Source organism: Canis lupus, chromosome X (assembly GCF_048164855.1).
Source record: "Canis lupus baileyi chromosome X, mCanLup2.hap1, whole genome shotgun sequence".
Lineage (NCBI taxonomy): Eukaryota > Metazoa > Chordata > Mammalia > Carnivora > Canidae > Canis > Canis lupus.
In genome coordinates this window covers 67,131,830-67,152,269 of record NC_132876.1, presented here as the reverse complement: position 1 = coordinate 67,152,269, position 20,440 = coordinate 67,131,830, and the positions used below count along the sequence as shown (strand labels likewise).

The window sequence follows — 20,440 nt, the reverse complement described above, 5'->3', positions numbered from 1 at the left end:
GCTTCTTACTGGCCCTGTGACCTTGCTCAGGTTACTTCATATTTCTGGGCCTTAATTTCTCCATCTGTAAAATGAGGGGTTGGAGGCAGATGGTTTCTAAAACCTTTCAGCTCTGAGATAATTTAAGATACCTATAGGAGATTTTGTATGCCCAAACACTAAATATGCAGACATTAAATACTTATGGAAATTATTTCCCTAGGAGCTGAGGTTGAGTTTTTTGAAAACTTATACAGAGTGACTTTTTTTAAAATTTAAATCTTGGATCATATTTGAGAAAATTAAAGGAGGAGAGACTTCATAGCCTAGTAGTTGCAAAGCAAAAGAAAATTTTAATAGTTCTCTGGGCTTTGAAGAGTGCTTTTTCTTTTTTATGTGCTTGGGCTATAAATGCTTGAAAGTTTGAGTGTGTGTCATGTTTATCTTCTTAACTATGCGGTCTTTTCCTGCATTTTCCTATTGCTGCCTCTAATTTTGATAATGACTCACCTAGTCCCTTTGACTTTCAATTGAATTCATATTATCAGAAATCATGTATTATAATATGCAACACTTCCCTTCCATCATGTTAGCTTTTAATTTTAACATGTTAGATATTTTTATTGTAATACGCTTTTGTGATCTTTGCATGGAATATATTAAGAAAGATTTTGAAATGGTAGATGAGTTTGGGAAGATTTTTAGACCTGCTTTTTGGTTAGGCAATTATTTTAACACAATTTTTCTTGGTCCAAGAATTTTGCAGATAGTCTACAATGATCAGATGCCAGCCTACTGCGCTGTTTTACTTTTATTCCTTTGATCACTAGGGAGACAATTTATTACTCTAATTATGATTCTGGCACCAAAGGTTACTTTCATGCAGATTATTTCACATGACTGAACAGAAAAGGAGTTTTTATTCCAGTCTATAATTTTATATTCCCAACATTCCAACCCCCTTCTTATTTTCTAACATTAAGAAAACAGGAGGAGCAAGGAAACAGAATTCAAGTTACCAGAAACTTAATTGTGGTTCTGTTCTTCACACAATCATGGTGAAGTACTTACCAACCTGTTTTCAATTAAAAGTAAAGCACTGGTACTTGCCATATCCGGGGCCTTGTGATAGGTATAAAGTCCCTCCCAGCTTAAAAATTCTGGAATTAGGAGTATGAAGCAGTGGTGCTGGAAGTAACCGTTGGTATTAATTGAAGCCAAAACCTGAAAAGCAGGAAACTAGTACTTGAACCACTAACCAGTGTATATAATTTGGAGAATTATCTAGTTGTATTGTACACACTCTCTCAACTAAAAAGCACATCTGATGTTCAATGTCTGAGATTTGAAAAAAAATGAAATGTTTAGGAGAAAGTTTTACTGAATCTGAGGAACTCGCCTTTCTATGGTAGTGAAACTTGCCCTGTATCAGGTAAAGATCCTTATGAAATAGTTAATATAATTTTGAGACATCTAAAATAACCAGCTCTGTTAAAATTCTTTCTGGCATGCGAATATTAGACTTTCCCTCTCTGAATGGAATATTTCTTATTGTCTCCTACCCCTCTTATTTTTTCCATTCACTATGTAGTCGTCTATTACACAGAGGACTTTGTTTCTTTTCAAAGTTTAAAATTTGAGAACCATTGCTTCAAGAAACTCAGTATATCTTAAGCCATCATTTTCCCACCCCACATGGCTGTGCATTCCAGTTGCCCCATGATATCCTGACCCTGATATCACCACTCCAATATTTGGGGGTAATATTTCAAATCCTTGAGTCATTTTAACTATTCCTTTTCCTTGACTTGTCCGGTGCCATTCTGTCCCAGAATTATGTCATCAGATCTTTTGAAATGTATATTAGATTTATTGTCTCCATTTCTATTGGCACCACTGTAGTTTAGGTTGCCATCAACTCCTGCTTGAATTATTGCCACAGTCTGCCACCTCTCTCCCCTCCAATCCATTCTGCATGCTTGTGCCAAACTAATTTTCTTAAAACACAGTTTAATCATGTTGCTTTCCTGCTGAAAAACCTGCACTAGATCTTAATTAGGTCTGAGTTCTTATGCTCTCTTCCTCTAGCCTCAGAGGTCACTTCTAAACTTACCACTCCACTTGTGCTTTCTGCACCCTTCTCTTCCAGCCTCCTCCCAAATCTTGCTCCATCAGGCAGTCTCATCTCTCCAATATTACCTCTCTGCATCAGCCTATGAACATAGTTTCTTTCTTTAAAACAAAATAACACAAAGCCTCCCTAGACCTATGTTCCCATTTAGCTACTCTCTTGTCTTTCTTCCTTACCTCTCCAGATTTCTTAAGAGTAGCTACATTCACCATATCTGTGTCCACTTAACCCCTCTGTAACCTGGATTCTGCCATCATGATCACAGTCTAAGGGGTGGAGGAGAACTAGCCTTGTTAAGATCACCATGACCCTTTTGTTATTACATTAGTGGGCATTTCTCATTCCCTATCTTTCTGGTCCTCTCTGCTGTATATGACACTTATAATGACTCCCTCTTTTTTGGAGGCTTGTATTCCAGGGGTCACAAACACACAGGTAATACAGGTCACAGAAAGTGGTGTAACATGAGTAACGATGGGGCCTTAGTTGAACTGGAAGGTGGTATATATTGTGCCTAAAGATACTCAGATTCTGATTTTGTAAAAACATTTTGCCTGTCAAACAAACCTAGGAATTTCTTGGCCACTTCAATCTCCTGGCTCGCCCTGTATTTTTCTGGTGATTCTTTAACTCTCTCATTCATTGGCTTCTCTTATTCTCTTGACCATTGAATACTAGTGGTCTTCAAGGTTTTGTTCTCAACCTGCTCCTCTTCTTATTTCCTACTCTGCCTAGATGATCTCATCTCAATTCTCATGATTTCAATTTTCTGACATCTCCCAAATATTTATCTCTGTACAGACTTTGCTCAGACTTTCATCCGAGCTTCCTCACCTGACAGCCTACAGTCATCCTAAGTTCAGCATATTCAAAACAGAACTCATCCCTCTACACCTCCATCCCAACCCCCTCAAAAACTCCCCCCTATTTCTGTGTTTTCCATCTCAGTTAAATATTCTTCCACCTATCCCATTATTGATCCTTGGTTCCTCTTTCTCACTTATACTTAGTAACAAGTATTAATAATATATGACCTAAAAAATTCTTCTTTTCCTCCCTGCCAGCACTTCCCTGATTTGAGCCCCTTTCACCACCTTAACCAGTCAACTTGCCTTCATCCTTGTCATCTTCACATCCATTCCCCAGCCTACTACCAGATTGAGATACCCCTTTACTGCTTAAGACTATTCTGTGGTTTTCCCTTTACCCACAGGGTAGAATCTAAGCTCCATTACATGGCATATAGAACTGGATGCTGCCTATCTATCAGCGTAATCTTATGACATTCCCCCTTATGGCTCATGTTTTCCTGTTTGTAGCATGCTGTTTCTTATCTCTTTGCTGCTACTCAAACTGGGACCTCCAACTAGAATTTCAGTACCCACTGCCCTTACCCCAGGTCTCCATCTCCTACAAGTCTTCTCTACCCTCACTAAATTGTAATCTGCAATATAGCAGGAACAACTTTTAGTTCCCTCTGAATCCTCATTGCCTAGCACAGTGCATGCCCTGAAGTAGGTAGTTAATAAAAGTGAGTTGAAGGAATACAGGTTCACTTTAGTAACTCTCAATATTTTTATCATAATGCATGCTATATTTTAGGCCCCCAACAAATACCAGTTACTTGAATCATGCTGGAGAGTGAACTTGTGATTCTGAGGTAGGATCTATAGAGCTACAGTAATATCACCAGTCCCAGTGACGGGGGGTTATGGCATGGCCTTACCTCTGAAATCTTTGTTAAGATGTGAGAATATGCCTATCTGTATTATCTTAATATATTGGCTTTCTAGTTACCTTAACAAGATACTAATCTTTTAACATGGAATTAGTTATAAGTTTTGAAGAAGTAGAATGAGCTAACCACACTAATTGTAATTCTAGTGCTGAGATGATGAGGATGAATGGATATTTGGGGATTTTTTTTCCAAATAAAAAAATATATGACAAAATTAGCTCCACAGATAGGAGTTTATAGAAACAGACATAATAAAATGCCTCTTGGAAATATTAAGTATTTTAGAAATACTATACATATAATATAATGATATTATAATTATAATTTAGTGTCTATCACCTTTCTTCTTGATATTTCTAGGATAAATATTTGGATCCAATGTATTGAAATACAAGGAAAATTATATCTCATGAGATCTTTTATTTATAGGCATTATCACACTCTTTATATTGCTTAAAATATACAGGGGTGCCTGGGTGGCTCAGTCAGTTAAACATCTGCCATCAACTCAGGTCATGATCTCAGGGTCCTGGGATCAAGCCCTGTATCTGGCTCCCTGCTCTGCGGGGAGTCTGCTTCCCCCTCACCCTCTGCTACTCCCCACCACACTACCCCCACCTCTCGTGTGCACAAACACTCTCTCTCTCAAATAAATAAATAAAATCTCTTAAAAGAAAACCAACATAATTTACCCATGATAGTAGATCTGTATGCAAATTAGTAGAGATGATAGGTTACCAATTCTTATAAAATTGTCTCATTAAAATTAATCTATAAAAGGTAAAGTTATTCCATATAGAATTGAAAAAGATGGCCACATTTTCCAAAAAGTGCATTTCTGTAAAATTTAGACAGCAATTATTAGACTCTGGTTAGTGATACTTCTCAAGTCACTTAATGGAATGCCTGTTCTATAAAGTTATCTTTGAGGAATTACAGTGATGCATTGTTAATATATGTTTGTATATGGTAAATATTTTATAAGATTTTAGGCTTTCAGGGACGCCTGGGTGGCTGAGCGGTTGAGCGTCTGCCTTTGGCTCAGGGCATGATCCTGGGGTTGAGATCGAGTCCCACATCGGGCTCCTTGCTGGAGGCCTGCTTCTCCCTCTGTCTGTATGTCTGTCTGTCTGTCTCTCTCTCTCTGTATCTATCATGAATAAGTAAATAAAATTTCCTTTAAAAAAAGATTTTAGGCTTTCAGAATATTGAAGTCATGGTAACTTGCCATTTTACAGTGTGGCAAGACGTGATTGTTTTTATATAAAATATTAAAGAGATTTAACTATAATGTTTCTGAAAATATCTTTGAATTTTATGGCATAGACTTTCCTTTTTCATGGTATAGTAAATAAAGTTCAATGTATACACTTCAGAATCTCTACTATAAGTACATAATTTTCTAGTGAATTCGTGTTTCTTGTTGGCAGAATTTTACTATTTTTATCTGTTTTCTTAAACAACCTGAACACATAAGCTTTAATTTGTAAAGTGTTTTCAAAGACTAGTGTGTAGCCATTTCCAAAGGGATTAAAAACAATGGGGGGGGTGGTGTGGGGAGGGAGAGAGGAAGGAAGAGCAACTAAGAGGACCCATCCTTCTTTGCCTCAGTTTCCTTTACTCCAAAGAATCATCCAAGAAACTAAAAACTTAAAGCATTGAAGATACTTGACAAATAAAATACAGTCATTAGGAACCACCAGCTAGGACAGCTTCAAACACATAATAGTCTCTGTGTTTAATGAAGCCGATAAAATAGACAGTGTGAGAAGTTCCCAAGTGCCTATTTATCTAATGCTGAAAAACCCCCATATCTTGGCTAATGCCTATCACTAATCAGTAATGGGTAGATGATCTTCTCTAACCTCTGTGGACTCACAGTTCTTAATAGCTTGTTTATGAAACAGAGCTGAGGTGTTTATTCAGCAGCAGCCATTTCAACGTTTTCCTAGTAGGTATCAAGTGAAATGTTATGCCTAAGGTTATTTGAGTTAAGTATTCTTTTTAAGTGCTGAGTCTATAATGAAGAAAGATAAGAAAAAAATTCCTGGGATCCCTGGGTGGCGCAACGGTTTAGCGCCTGCCTTTGGCCCAGGGCGTGATCCTGGAGACCCGGGATCGAATCCCACATCGGGCTCCCGGTGCATGGAGCCTGCTTCTCCCTCTGCCTGTGTCTCTGCCTCTCTCTCTCTCTCTCTGTGACTATCATAAATAAATAAAAATTAAAAAAAAAGAAAAAAATTCCTGGTAGGCAAGAATAGGATTGCTACTGCCTTTTAGCCAAAATTATGAGAGTAAAGCCTAGTTTGCCTATATACCTTTTGAAATATAGACATGTATATAGCCTCTAAAGAAGTATTTTATCTTATTTTTTTAGGATTTTATTTATTTATTCATGAGAGACACAGAAAGAAAGAGAGGCAGAGACACACAGGCAGAGGGAAAAGCAGGCTTCATGCAGGGAGCCCAATGCAGGACTGGATCCGGGAACTCCGGGATCACACCCTGAGCCGAAGGCAGATGCTTAACTGCTGAGCCACCCAGGCATCCCTAAAGAAGTATTTTAAAAAGTAAAATGAGACTCTTACCATTTCTAATATAATTTTTATATTTTAGAAAAGACAATCCCTTTTTATATTAAAGAAGAAAATTAGTAATGTGAATATAGCAAGTATAGAGAACTTGTATACTGGCCTAAGCACTATGAAGAATACAGAAAAAAAGCAAAGTACAAGTTGCTTTAAAAAACTAACAGGAAAATTGCCTTTAAGATATTGCTATAGAGTAGCAAAGGATAATGGAAAATATTTTACTAGCTGTTGAATTGTATAGTACAGATTAGAAGCATCTGTGAGCATTCAGAGAAAGAAGGAATCCATAAAAGCTTGAGCATTCAAGTCATAACAGCAGGGGTTGGGACTTGACTTGAGCCTCAAAGGTTACATAGGATTTAAACTAGGGAGGGGAAGCAGGAGGAACCACCTGAGCAAAGACAACAGCCAATATGGCAGTTGCAGTGGAAGGGAAAGAATGAGTATGAGAACTATTTCAGAGAATCAAATCACAGGACTTGGGGCCACCTTAGAGCAAGTAAGGTACAAAAAATAGGAGAGAGGAGGTGCAAAACCAATACCAAGAGAGTTAAAGAGAGTCAGTGTACCATTGATAGGGATGAGAAATTTGAAAGGGTACTAGTTTCCAATAAAAAGATAACATTTAATTTTAGACATGTTTTGCTTGAGGTGGTATTGTTTTTAACAAGATATCGAAAAGAAAATTTTCAGTATGTAGTTAGAGACCAGAGAATGTTGGAAAATACAGAAGTAGAGATACAGATTTGATAGTCATCAGCATAGAAGTGCTGTCAAACTATAAAATATAGATGAGCTGTTAAAGTTCCTTTCGAAAGACAAGCAGATGACTAAAAGCTAAATTTTGGGGAAAGGCAAGAATGTTAGAGAGTGAAAGGATGGGAGAGAGAGTGTTAGGAAGGGAATGATCAACAGTGTGACAAAGCTGCAAAGTCAAGGAGAAAAGTTCTAGGAAGAGGATATAAAATTAAATAAGACATGATGAACTTGTCTTTCTGAATAAATTTAGTCAATAAGATTATTTTCAGTTAAAATGACAGCAACAAAGGGAAATTCTAAATGGGCAAGAAAGGAGAGAATATTAAGGAAGTGGAAACAGAGGAAAGTTCACTTGCTCAGTGCTAAATTCAAAGAGAATAGCAAACCTCAGAATTTTTAAAATAATAAAAATATTCTTTATGTTTTGAAGGATAGATCTGTCTATATCTTCTACATATTTGATACATAGTAAAAGAATGGCAGCCTGAAAAATCTATAATAGCAGCAATCTCCAAATGAGGTAGGAACATGGTTTTTTTTTATTAAGATATAATTACCATACAATGTTATATTAGTTTCAGGTGTACAATACTGTGGATCAACAAGTCTATACATTCTCAATACTCCTCAGGATAGGTGTACTCTTAATTCCCTTTATTCATTTTACCCATCCCCCACCCGCCTCCCCTCTGACAACCACCAGTTTCTTCTCTGTATTTAGCAGTCGATTTTTGGTTTGTCTCTTTTTTTTTTTTTTTCGTCATTTGTGATGTTTCTTAAATGCCACATATCAGTGAAATCATGTTGTCTTTGTCTGGCTGACTTATTTCACTTAGCATTAAACCCTCTAGGTCCATCCATGTTGCAAATTACAAGATTTTATCCTTTTTATTGGCTGAGTAATATTCCTGTGTGTGTGTAGCTTCTATCTTGGCTCTTAAAAATAATGCTACATTAAACAGGATGCGTGTATCTTTTCAAATTAATGGTTTTATTTTCTTTGGTTAAAGACCCAGTAGTGGAATTACTGGGTCACATGGTATTTCTATTTTTAATTTTATGAGGAACCTCCACACTGTTTTCCACAGTGGCTGTACCAGTTTGCATTCCCACCAACAGTGCATGAGGGTTCCTTTTACTCCACATCCTCACCAACACTTGTTATTTCTTATCACTTTGATTTTGGCCATTCTGACAAGTGTAAAGTAGTATTTCATTATAGTTTTAATTTGCATTTCCCTGAAGATTAGTGATGTTGACCATCTTTTCATGTGTCTGTTGACCATCTATATGTCTTCTTGGGAAAAATGTTCAAATTCTCTGCCCATTTTTAATCAGATTGTTTGTTTTCCTGGTGTTGAGTTATATAAGTTCTTATATATTTTGGATATTAACTCTTCATTGCAAATATCTTCTCCCACTCAGTAGGTTGCCTTTTAGTTTTTTGATGATTTCCTTTACTGTGTAAAAAAGCTTGTTATTTTGGTGTAGTCCCAATCATTTAATTTTGCTTATGTTTCCCTTACCAGAAGAGACAGACCTAAAAAAATTTATCTATGACCAATGTCAAAGAAATGACTGCTAGTGTTTTCATCCAGGAATTTTATGGTTTGGGGTCTCACATTTAGGTCTTTAATCCATTTTGATCATATTTTTGTATATAGTGTAAGAAAGTGATCTGGTTTCATTATTTTGCATGTAGCTGTCCAGTTTCCCAGCACCATGTGTTGAATAGTCTTTTTCTCATTGTATATTCTTACCTCCGTTGTTGGAGATTAATTGACCATAAAATCATGGGTTTACTTCCGTACTCTTATTCTTTTTTTATTTTATTTATTCATGAGAGAGACAGAGAGAAAGAGAGGCAAAGACACAGGCAGAGGGAGAAGCAGGCTCCATGCAGGGAGCCTAACGTGGGACTCGATCCTGGGTCTCCAGGATCACACCCTGGGCTGAAAGCGGTGCTAAACTGCTGAGCCACCCGGGCTGCCCTGGACTCTTATTCTTAACCTTTATCTATATGTCTATTTTTATGCCAGTACCATACCATTTTGATCAATACAGCTTTGTAGTATATCTTGAAATATGAGACTGTGATGACTCCAGTTTTTTTCTTTTTCAAGATTGCTTTGGCTATTCATGGCCTTTCATGGTTCCATACAAATCTTAAAATTATTTGTTTTAGTTCTGTGGAAAATGTCATTGATATTCTTTTAGGAATTGCATTAAATCTGTAGATTGCTTTGAGTAGTATGGACATTCTAACCATATTGGTTCTTCCAAGTTATGAGCATGAAATATATTTCCATTTGTTTATGTCATCTTCAAATTTCTTTCCCCAGTGTATCAATTTTCTGAGTATGGGGCATTCACCTCCTGGGTTAAGTTTATTCCTACCTATTTTTTTTTGGTGTATAGTAAATGGAATTATTTTTTTAATTCTCCTTCTGTTACTTTCATTATTAGTGTACACATGCAACAGATTTCGGCATATTAATTTTGTATCCTGTGACATTATTGAATTCATTAAGCAGTCCTAGTAGGTTTTTTTTTTCCTAGTAGGTTTTTGGTGAAGTTTTTAGGTTTTTCTATATATAATATATCATCTGCAAATAGATAAAGTTTTAAGTCTTGTTTACCAATTTGGTGTCTTCTATTTCTTATCTGATTTCTGTGGCTAGAACTTCTAGTTCTAGTTGTATATTGATTAAAGGTGATGAAAGTAGACATCCCTGTCTTGTTCCTGATCTTAGAGGAAAAGCTCTCAGTGTTTTACCACTGAGGATGATGTTTGCTGTGAGTTTTTCATACATGGCCTTTATTATGTTGAGGTATGTTCCCTCTAAACCTACTTTGTTGCCATTTTTTTATCATAAGGGGATGTTGTACTTTATCAAATGCTTTTCTGCATTTATTGAGATAATCATAGTTTTTATCCTTTCTCTTGCTGATGTGCTACATCACATTGATTGATTTGCAAACATTGAACCACATTTAAACATCCCTGGAAGAAATCCAAATTGATCATGGTGAATGATTTTTTTTTTAGGTATTGTTGGATTCAGTTTGCTATTATTTTATCAAGGATTTTTGCATCTATGTTCATCAAAGATATTGGCTTGTAGTTTTCTCTCCTTTTTGCAGTGTCTTTATCTGGTTTTGGCATCAGGGTAATACTTGCCTTGCAGAATAAATTTGGAAACTTTCCTTCATCCTCTCTCTTTTATAGTACTTTATGAAAAATAGATATTAACTTTTCTTTAAATTTTTTATATAATTCACCTGTGAATCCATCTAGTCTCAGACTTTTGTGTGTTGGGTTTTTTTTTTTTTTTGATTACTGAATCCATTTTGTTGTTAGTAATTTGTTTGCCAAATTTTCTATTTCTTCCTGCTTCAGTTTCAGAAGGTTATATGTTTCTAGGAACTTATCCATTTCTTCTAGCTTGTCCCAACTTGTTGATAAATAATTTTTCATAATACTCTCTTATAAGCCTTTATATTTCAGTGGTGTCAGTTGTTATTTCTCCTCTTCATTTCTGGTTTTATTTAATTGTGCCTTCTCTCTTCCTATTTCTATGAGTATGGCTAAAGATTTATAAGTTTTCTTGATAAATCTGAATAAATCTGAAACCAACTAACCAATTTTCTTGATAAACCAAAAAACCAAATTCTGGTTTCAATGATTGCTTCCATTAATTTTTTAGACTCTTTTTTTTTTAATTCTGCTCATAACTGTTTTATTTCCTTCCTTCTATTGGCTTTGAGTTTTGTTCTTATTTTTCCAGATCCTTTAGGTATAAGGTTATATTGCTTATTTGAGATTTTCCTTGCTTCTTGAGGTGGGTCTGTATTGCTATAAACTTCCCTCCTAGAAAAGCTTTTGCTGCATCCCAAAGATTTGGACCACTACATTTTGATTTTCATTTTCTCAGTGTATTTTTTAAATTTTCTCTGATTTCTTGGTTTATCCCTTCACTGTTTAGTAGCATGTTATTTGACCTCCATGTATTTGTATTCTTTCCAGATTTTTTCCTGTGATTGATTTCTAGTTTCATAACCTGTAGTCAGGAAAGATGCATGAGATGACTTTAATCTTTTTTAATTTTTTGAGACTATTCTTTGCCCTAACATGTAATCTATTCTGGAGAATGTTCCATATGCACTTGAAAAGAATGAATATTCCATTGTTATTGGATGGAATGTTCTGAATATTCCATCCAATAACAATGGAATATTCTGAATATATTTGTTAGGTCCATCTGGTCTAATGTGTCATTCAAAGCCACTGTTTCCCTATTGATTCTGTCTGGATGATCTATCCATTAATGTAAGGGGATGTTATAGTACCCCACTCTTGTATCACTGTCAACTTCTTCCTTTGTGTCTGTTGATAGTTGTATCAACTATCATGTATTGAGGTGCTCCCACATGAGGTGCACAAATATTTACAGTTGTTATAGCATCTTGTTGCTTTGTTCCCTTTACCATTATGTAGTTTCCTTTTTTGTCTCTTGCTACAGTCTTTGCTTTAATATCTATTTTGTTCAGTAGAACTATTGCTATCCCAGCTTTCGTTTCACTTCATTTGCATGATGAAAGTTTTTCCTTTCCTCCATTTTCAGTCTGCATGTGTCTCTAGGTCTGATGTTTGTCTCTTGTAGGCAGCATATAGATAGGTCTTGCTTTTTTATCCATTTAGTCATCCTTTGTCTTTTGATTGGAGCATTCACTCAATTTACATTCAAAGTAATTATTGTTAAGTGTGTACTTACTGCCATTTTATTACTTGTGTTATTATTGTTTTTGTAGTTCTTCTCTGTTCCTTTCTTGTCTTACTCTCTTCCCTTGTGATTTGGTAGCTTTCTTTAGTGATGTGCTTGGATTCTTTTCTTTATTTTTTGTGTACCTCTTACAGATACTTAATTTGTGGTTACTCTTAGGTTCATTTTTATATGTATATTTTTATTGGAGTTTGATTTGCCAGCATATAGTATAACACCCAGTGCTCATCCTGTCAAGTGCCCCCCTCAGTGCCCATCACCCAGTCACCCCATCCCTCTGCCCACCTCCCCTTCCACTACCCCTTGTTCGTTTCCCAGAGTTAAGAGTCTCTCATGTTTGGTCACCGTCTGATTTTTCCCACTCATTTTCCCCTATAATCCCTTTCACTATTTTTTATATTCCCCATATCAGTGAAACCATATAATGATTGTCCTTCTCCAATTGACTTACTTCACTCAGCATAATACCCTCCAGTTCCATCCATATCAAAGCAAATGGTGGGTATTCGTCATTTCTAATGGCTGAGTAATATTCCATTGTGTGTGTGTGTGTGTATATATATATATATATATATATATATACACACACACACACATCTTCTTTATTCATTCATCATTCGATGGACAACAAGGCGCCTTCCACAGTTTGGCTATTGTGGACATAGCTGCTATAAACATTGGGGTGCAGGTGTCTCAGCTTTTCACTGCATCTGTGTCTTTGGGGTACATCCCCAGCAGGACGATTGCTGGGTCATAGGGTAGCTCTATTTTCAACCCTCTGAGGAACCTCCACACAGATTTCTAGAGTGGCTATACCAGTTCACATTCCCACCAACAGTGCAAGAAGGTCCCCCTTTCTCCACATCCTCTCCAACATTTGTTGTTTCCTGTCTTATTAATTTTCACCATTCTCACTGGTGTGAGGTAGTATCTCATTGCGGTTTTTTTTTTAATTTATTTTTTATTGGTGTTCAATTTACCAACATACAGAATTACCCACAGTGCCCGTCACCCATTCACTCCCACCCTCCTCCCCTTCTACCACCCCTAGTTCGTTTCCCAGAGTTAGCAGTCTTTACGTTCTGTCTCCCTTTCTGATATTTCCCACACATTTCTTCTCCCTTCCCTTATATTCCCTTTCACTATTATTTATATTCCCCACATAAATGAGAACATATAATGTTTGTCCTTTTCCGACTGACTTACTTCACTCAGCATAAACCCTCCAATTCCATCCACGTTGAAGCAAATGGTGGGTATTTGTCATTTCTAATAGCTGAGTAATATTCCATTGTATACATAAACCACATCTTCTTTATCCACTCATCTTTCGATGGACACCGAGGCTCCTTCCACAGTTTGGCTATTGTGGCCATTGCTGCTATAAACATCAGGGTGCAGGTGTCCCGGCGTTTCATGCATCTGTATCTTTGGGGTAAATCCCCAACAGTGCAATTGCTGGGTCGTAGGGCAGGTCTCATTGTGGTTTTGATTTGTATTTCTCTGATGGCAAGTGATACGGAGCATTTTCTCATGCGCTTCTTGGCCATGTGTATGTCTTCTTTGGTGAAATCTCTGTTCATGTCTTTTGCCCATTTCATGATTGGATTGTTTCTTTGCTGTTGAGTTTAATAAGTTCTTTATAGATCTTGGATACTAGCCCTTTATCTGATATGTCATTTGCAAATATCTTCTCCCATTCTGTAGGTTGTCTTTTAGGTTTGTTGACTATTTCTTTTGCTTTGCAGAAGCTTTTTATCTTGATGAAGTCCCAATAATTCATTTTTGCTTTTGTTTCCCTTCCCTTCGTAGATGTATCTTGCAAGAAGTTGCTGTGGCCAAGTTCAAAAAGGGTGTTGCCTGTGTTCTCCTCTAGGATTTTGATGGATTCTTGTCTTACATTTAGATCTTTCATCCATTTTGAGTTTATCTTTGTGTATGGTGTAAAAGAATGGTCTAGTTTGATTCTTCTGCACATGGCTGTCCAGTTTTCCCAGGACCAATTATTGAAGAGACTGTCCTTTTTCCAGTGGATAGTCTTCCCTGCTTTGTCAAATATTAGTTGATGATAGAGTTGAGGGTCCATTTCTGGGTTCTTTATTCTGTTCCATTGATCTATGTGTCCTTTTTTGTGCCAGTACCACACTGTCTCGATTCAGGTTTGTAGTACGACCTGAAATCTGGCATTGTGATGCCCGCGGCTCTGGTTTTCTTTTTCAATCTTCCCCTGGCTATTGGGGGTCTTTTCTGATTCCACACAAATCTTAAGATGATTTGTTCCAACTCTCTGAAGGAAGTCCATGGTATTTTGAGAGGGATTGCAGTGAATGTATAAATTGCCCTGGGTAGCATAGACATTTTCACAATATTGATTCTTCCAATTGATGAGCATGGAATATTTTTCCATCTATTTGTGTCTTCCTCAATTTCTTTCAGAAGTGTTCTGTAGTTTTTAGGGTATAGATCCTTTACCTCTTTGGTTAGGTTTATTCCTAGGTATCTTATGCTTTTGGGTGCAATTGTAAGTGGGATTGACTCCTTAATTTCTCTTTCTTCATAATTAGTTTTTGAAAAAAAATTTCTGAGTATTAGGTTTCTTGTATGTAAGAGGGGTTGACTATCATTCTTGCAGGATTGCAAACATTAGAAGTAATATATTTATCGAGCACAGTGTCTAACCCATAGTAAGTGGATAGTTACTGGTAACCATTACTATTACTGCCTACATCACCAGGAGTTCTCAATAAATAATCCTGTTTTCTTCATTTTTGCTCACCACCTGTCAACCCCTATACAATACTACACTATACTATAAAATTATTGTCACTGTGATATATCATCTAAGATGCAGGAAATGGCCTTTATTATTACTACTGAAACCAACAAGTAGGTGAATTGAAGGCTTATGAAATTAATCTTGAGTTCTGAAAACACATGGCAATGAGCTTACTTGAGTCAGAGCTTTCAAGGCTGAGACCCGTTTTCTTGAAACAAGTTGAGTGAAAGCCATTTGTAAAGACCACCTTTGAGTATCTGAATACTAACTGATGATAAGTGTTTCAGCTACAGTTCCAAAGTTTAAATTAGTTTTATTAGAAAAATTTTCATATATACATTAAAGTAGAAACAATAGTGTCATCCAGTCGTATATACTACCAATCAGTCAGATCTATAGTTATCAACAAAAATGGGTTTTAACAGAAACATTCAGTCAAAAATCTTATTTCCAGCTCTGATTTGTGATTATTTAATCCCACGTCATTCGTGGATAGCAGTTAGAATCCTACTTTAACATTTGCATCATAAGTTTCTTTGACTGTTAATTCAGATTAATAGTCAAAGATTTGTTTTCTGTAAAAAACATAAAATTATTTTTAGGACATGTTTTTAAATCACCACATCAAAAGAAAAATGCATAGCTTTTTTATTTAAAAAGGGAGAGAAGTAAAGAGTTAAATATGCTGGGTAGAATATATTTTGTTCTTTGTTTTTAAGGTTTGGCTTGAGCAACAAGTTTGATACTGAATTTCCCTCAGTTCTAACAGGGAAGGTAAGTGAGAATTTACTTTGTGCTTTTCAATTCTAAAAGCATTGTTTTATAGCTTATTCCGTGTTAGGACAAATGCTTTGGCTCCCTGGTAATGTTGGTAATAAGAGACCAGGGTACTTGGAGGCTGTGTCAGTGACTGAAAGCTGTCACCATGACCAGTTATCTTGTTCATTGTCCATGAATGCCAACCACTATTTGCTTATCTGTTCAGATTTTCCAGTGTTGCCTTTATTCTAAGCACTAGTAGCTGTAATTGTTTTCATTTGGGTCAGTAATCCCAATGTTTTTAGAGTTAACAAAAGTTATAATTGTTTAACTTTGTATCACTCTATTATTTTTAAAGTGTCCTGCAATAGAAGTCAAAAGAATCAAATGTTTAGTTAGGAGTTGGTCTGCCTTTTAGATAGCTTGAGTTTCTAGAATTGGACTTGCTACTTTTCTATTCCCTGGTTCCTCTACATTCAACAGTATCTTCAAACTTGAGGTTCAATGTTACCAGACTTCCTAGGATTTGAAACTGTTTGGAAAATCCTCTTATAACAGTAATGCTAACTTCTAAGCCCAAAGGAAAATACTTTGACTAAGACAAAAAGTTATTTACACGTGTTTGTTACTTGAGGAAATATAGAAGAAAGAGAAAAGGCATTATATTACAAAATACTAATTTCCAAATGGTTAATAGCTGAAATGATGTTTTGGAGTTAAAAGAAATTAACTTTTTGTATTTTGAAGCCTGTAATTTAATATTGTTCTGTTCAATTTTAGTACTAGAATAATGCTGCTTGTCAGAATGGATTTTAGTTGTATTTTAAAATTATTCCATTCCCTAAAGGGCTTTTATGCAACTTATTGTTAATTTTTCTCATAATGTTAGTAAGAAATGCAAGGTGCAAATCAGTGTCTCTGGTATGTGTAATAAAGGAGAGAAATAAGCACATATTAATGTGTAAAGAAGTTGTAGAAGGCTATACATGGAACTAAATAAAAGTGGTTACCTTGATGGGAGAAGGGGAATGAGATAGATGGAGGCAAGGGTAAGGATGACACCATTTTTGGAGTATCTTTTAGTAATGTTTTGATTTTTCAACCATGTCACTATGTTACCAATTCAAACCTTAATTTAATTTGTCCTCTCATTCCAAACTCTGAGAATGGGATAAAATACATCTAATATTGACTCTTTTTGGTCATGATATATTTTCCAGCTGCTTGCTTTTCACTTTTGGCCTAATCCCAATCTTCTCCCCAGCCTTATTCAGAAGTAGATGGGGAGAGAAATATAGCAGAGCTATTTCTTTTCATGAGAATTATCATTAAAATTATAAGAAATTCTATTTTATTTAATCATGAAAGGTATTTTATACTTTATTTGCTTCCTTTACCATCTGAAAAATGGGAGCAAGCAAGAGACACTATAGAGTAGTTAAACTTTGAAATCAGTTCTGGGTTGGAATACAAGGTCTATCACTTACTGGCTTTGTGGCCTGGAGCAAGCCACTTCTTTGAGCCTCAGTTCTTTTTTTTTTGAGCCTCAATTCTTAAGTGAAAAATAGAGATGAAGATAACAGTACCTCACTTCTTGTAAGTGTTAAATGAAAGAGCATGTATAAAACTAATATATTGTCAGGTACTTATTAGCTTCCCAGTATAAATTTGTGGTTGCTATTGACCACTTTTCACCAGTATATCTCAGTTTCATCCTGATTATTTCTCTAATTTTTTTCTTTCCAGTTTTCAATTTTTAGCTGTTTTTGCTTCTTTTACATTATCTGAGAAACAGTTTATTCACTGGTCCCATCAGTAGTTTATCCTTTTAACTGTTGACCTTTTCTCTCTTTCCTAAAGTATAATGTTAAATCATTCCATATAATAAGCGAGTGGAAATACTCCCTGGCTACGTTCACAGAAAATATATGTCCATTTACCTTTTTAGAATACAAAGAGCCCTCATAAAGAGGTTTTGGCCTCACTCTCTACAATGTTCTACCTTCCTATCCTGATTATTTAGAATAATTTGCCAAGGGAAGCAGCAGTTCAAACTTAGATTTGTTTTATATGAATTAATCATAAATGTTTTCTCCAACAGAAAAAAATAGCTGTGGAAAAATCTCTTGAATAATAATGTGTTGGTGGAAAGGTGACAAATTCAATATTAAAGAAAATGTGAATTAAAACATCTCCAATAGAAAATATGTTTCCCTGGTACAGCTGCATGTGTTGTCTGGGCAGTTACATTCAGTTTTAATACTGGTTTGTTTTTTAAAAGTTTGAATTACATGGGATGCCTGAGTGGCTCAGCAGTTGAGCATCTCCTTCAGCTCAGGGCATGACCCCAGAATCCCGGGATCGAATCCCACATCAGGTTCCTTGCATGGAGCCTGCTTCTCCCTCTGCCTGTGTCTCTGCTGCTCCCTCTCTCTGTCTCTCATGAATAAATAAATAAAATCTTTTTTAAAAAAGTTTGAATTACAAGCCCATAGAATTCTAGAAAATGAATAATCAAAAAGAAAAACTGTTCCCAGGATCCCTGGGTGGCTCAGTGGTTAAGCTTCTGCCTTTGGCTCAGGTCATGACCCTGGGATCTGGGATCGAGTCCTGCATCGGGCTCCCTGCATGCAGCCTGCTTCTCCCTCTACCTATGTCTCTGACTCTCTCTCTATCTCTCATGAATAAACAAAATCTTTTTTAAAAAAAAAGAAAGAAAATCAGTTCCCAAGCACAAAATTTATCCATCTTTGAAATTGGCCAGTTTTATATGCCCAAAAAATATTCAGAATATTCCTTCATACTTCTTCATTTCTTTACAAGCCTTCTAAAACTAAAAACTCCACCATTGCAAAAGATAATACATTTTTTTTTAGAACTAGAATAAGAATATTAAGCTGCTTTTGGTATGCATTTACAAGACGTAAGTGATCTGAATGTGAGATGTTCTTAAAGATATCCTTTATTTTCAGGTGACCATTTCTGTAGTACATATCAATGATTGGATATTTATTCTAGTGTGCATTATTTAAAGTGGATGAGAATTCTCATATATTAAATGAGGCACAAATGACACTATGATATTATCTTAGTTTAGTTTTTAGTGATGAAAACAACACTAAAAGGAATGCTGAAAGTCTGACTTTTAAGTCACATGGTGATAACATTAGCTTTATTCATTTTTCTCTTTAATGAAACAGTTTTTGTCTATTACACACTGTTGTATTTGTATAGGTTACTATGAATTATCAAAATGCTTCTCTGATAACTGGGGGAAGGGGCAAGAAGAATTACATTAACCAGGAAAAAAAGCTAAAAGGAGGGTCTGAATTCCAAACTTAGCAACCTTTGTGTAAAATATTTAAAAATGAATAAATGCAGTATCTAAAATAGAAAAATATATCTACCTTTTACAAAATCAGTCTTCTGGCATGAATGGGATTCTAAGTAGCTTTTATGCCTAACTAAACAGTATTCCACAGAGTTAATTCTGAAAATGTAAAGCCATTTTGACAAACTGTGGCTCAGTATTAATCTTGTGCTTCTTATGTGTTAATGTTTCTAATACAAATAAAAAGTTAACCTTTTGTATCAAGTGCAGTAAAGATTGTTTCACTAAAGATAAGTCTTCCTATCATGATAGGGTATATCAATCAGGTGCATACACATAGATTATGGTGAACAGAAAATGAAAGAACCACAGAACTTTAGAAGAAATAAAAGCTTCCAACCCTCAGCTTGAAACAATTAAATGGTATTATGAGGAGATGGGTGTGCAGTGTTGGAGGAACCCTAAGCCATAAAATCGACCATTACTATTGTGACCCAATATGACAGGTGATTGATAGGGTTGTGTTCCTCATGATTGGAAGAGGCAAACAGTCTTGCTGGGTTTTGCTTATATTTTCTTCTGTCTGCAGAGTCTCTTGTATCCTGCTATAAAATATTATGACCCTTTCCCCTACCTTTATGATGTGGCTTGCTTCTTTCTTTCCAAGAAAGTCAAAAGGAATTAAATTTTTCTTTACAACCTGCCATTCAACTAGAAGGTAAAAGGCTCCCATTCAGCTTTCATTACTAAAGATACTGAGTTATGTGGAAGTAAATGAGTAAAACCCTGATTCCACAGTTAACTAAACATTTTTTTCACAATGTTTAAAATTAGGAATTAACCAATTCTCATTTCTAATGCCCTCATCATCTGTTTTATAACTTTTACTGTTATTCAAATACAGATTTTTTTTCCCAAAGACAATCCTGGCCTCCTTTTTAAAAAGGCAAAATGCAGATTTTATTTTATTGTTTGAAGTTCTAGAAGTTTTCCTTCCAATATGTTTATCTTATGACTTCAAAAAACTTGAATTCTCATTTTTAGTAACTTCAGTATTGTAGTTTTTAGTTTTCCCATGGTAATAGAGTACTAATTGATATGATTATGTGTTAAAGGTGGAAAGTATTAGCAGGAAAGAAGGAAAATTGCCACATTCTGTAAAACCGTTGGTTATTTCCAGAAGCATGTAATAAAAGAAAAAAATAGCAAATTTTACATACCTTGGTATATATTTTATTAATAATATTTTAACAAAAAACAAGTTTTTACTTTTTAAACTGATTCATTTCTGGCTTTAGCCTCCCTCTTTTATTTATCTGTGCTTATACACTTCCAAATAAATATTCTAAGTAAAAATTTTACTTTTTAAATAAAAATTTAAATTTTAATTATAAGCACTTAAATTTGTGAGTGCACAGATTCAGTAATTTTATGATTTATGTGAGTTTACATAAAAATTTACCATATTTTAAAAACGTGTGTGTTTCTGGACACACAATTTAAAAAGAATCAATAGTAATGTTATATTACAAATTAGAGCTAAATATATAAATATGTTTTCCTTATTTTAATTTCTATTTGGTTGCCAAGTA

At 35.3% G+C, this 20,440-nt stretch overlaps 1 protein-coding gene across 4 annotated transcripts in view; it reads left to right on the top strand.

Annotated features, from left to right (window-relative positions):
* The window catches only part of CHIC1 (cysteine rich hydrophobic domain 1), a 75,059-nt gene that overhangs the window by 1,074 nt on the left and 53,545 nt on the right, over positions 1-20,440 (top strand). For all 4 annotated transcript variants that reach the window (XM_072816588.1, XM_072816586.1, XM_072816587.1 and 1 more), the window contains exon 2: positions 15,478-15,532. In XM_072816588.1, coding sequence (XP_072672689.1) covers positions 15,478-15,532 — 55 coding nt within the window. The remainder of the gene's footprint in view (positions 1-15,477; positions 15,533-20,440) is intronic.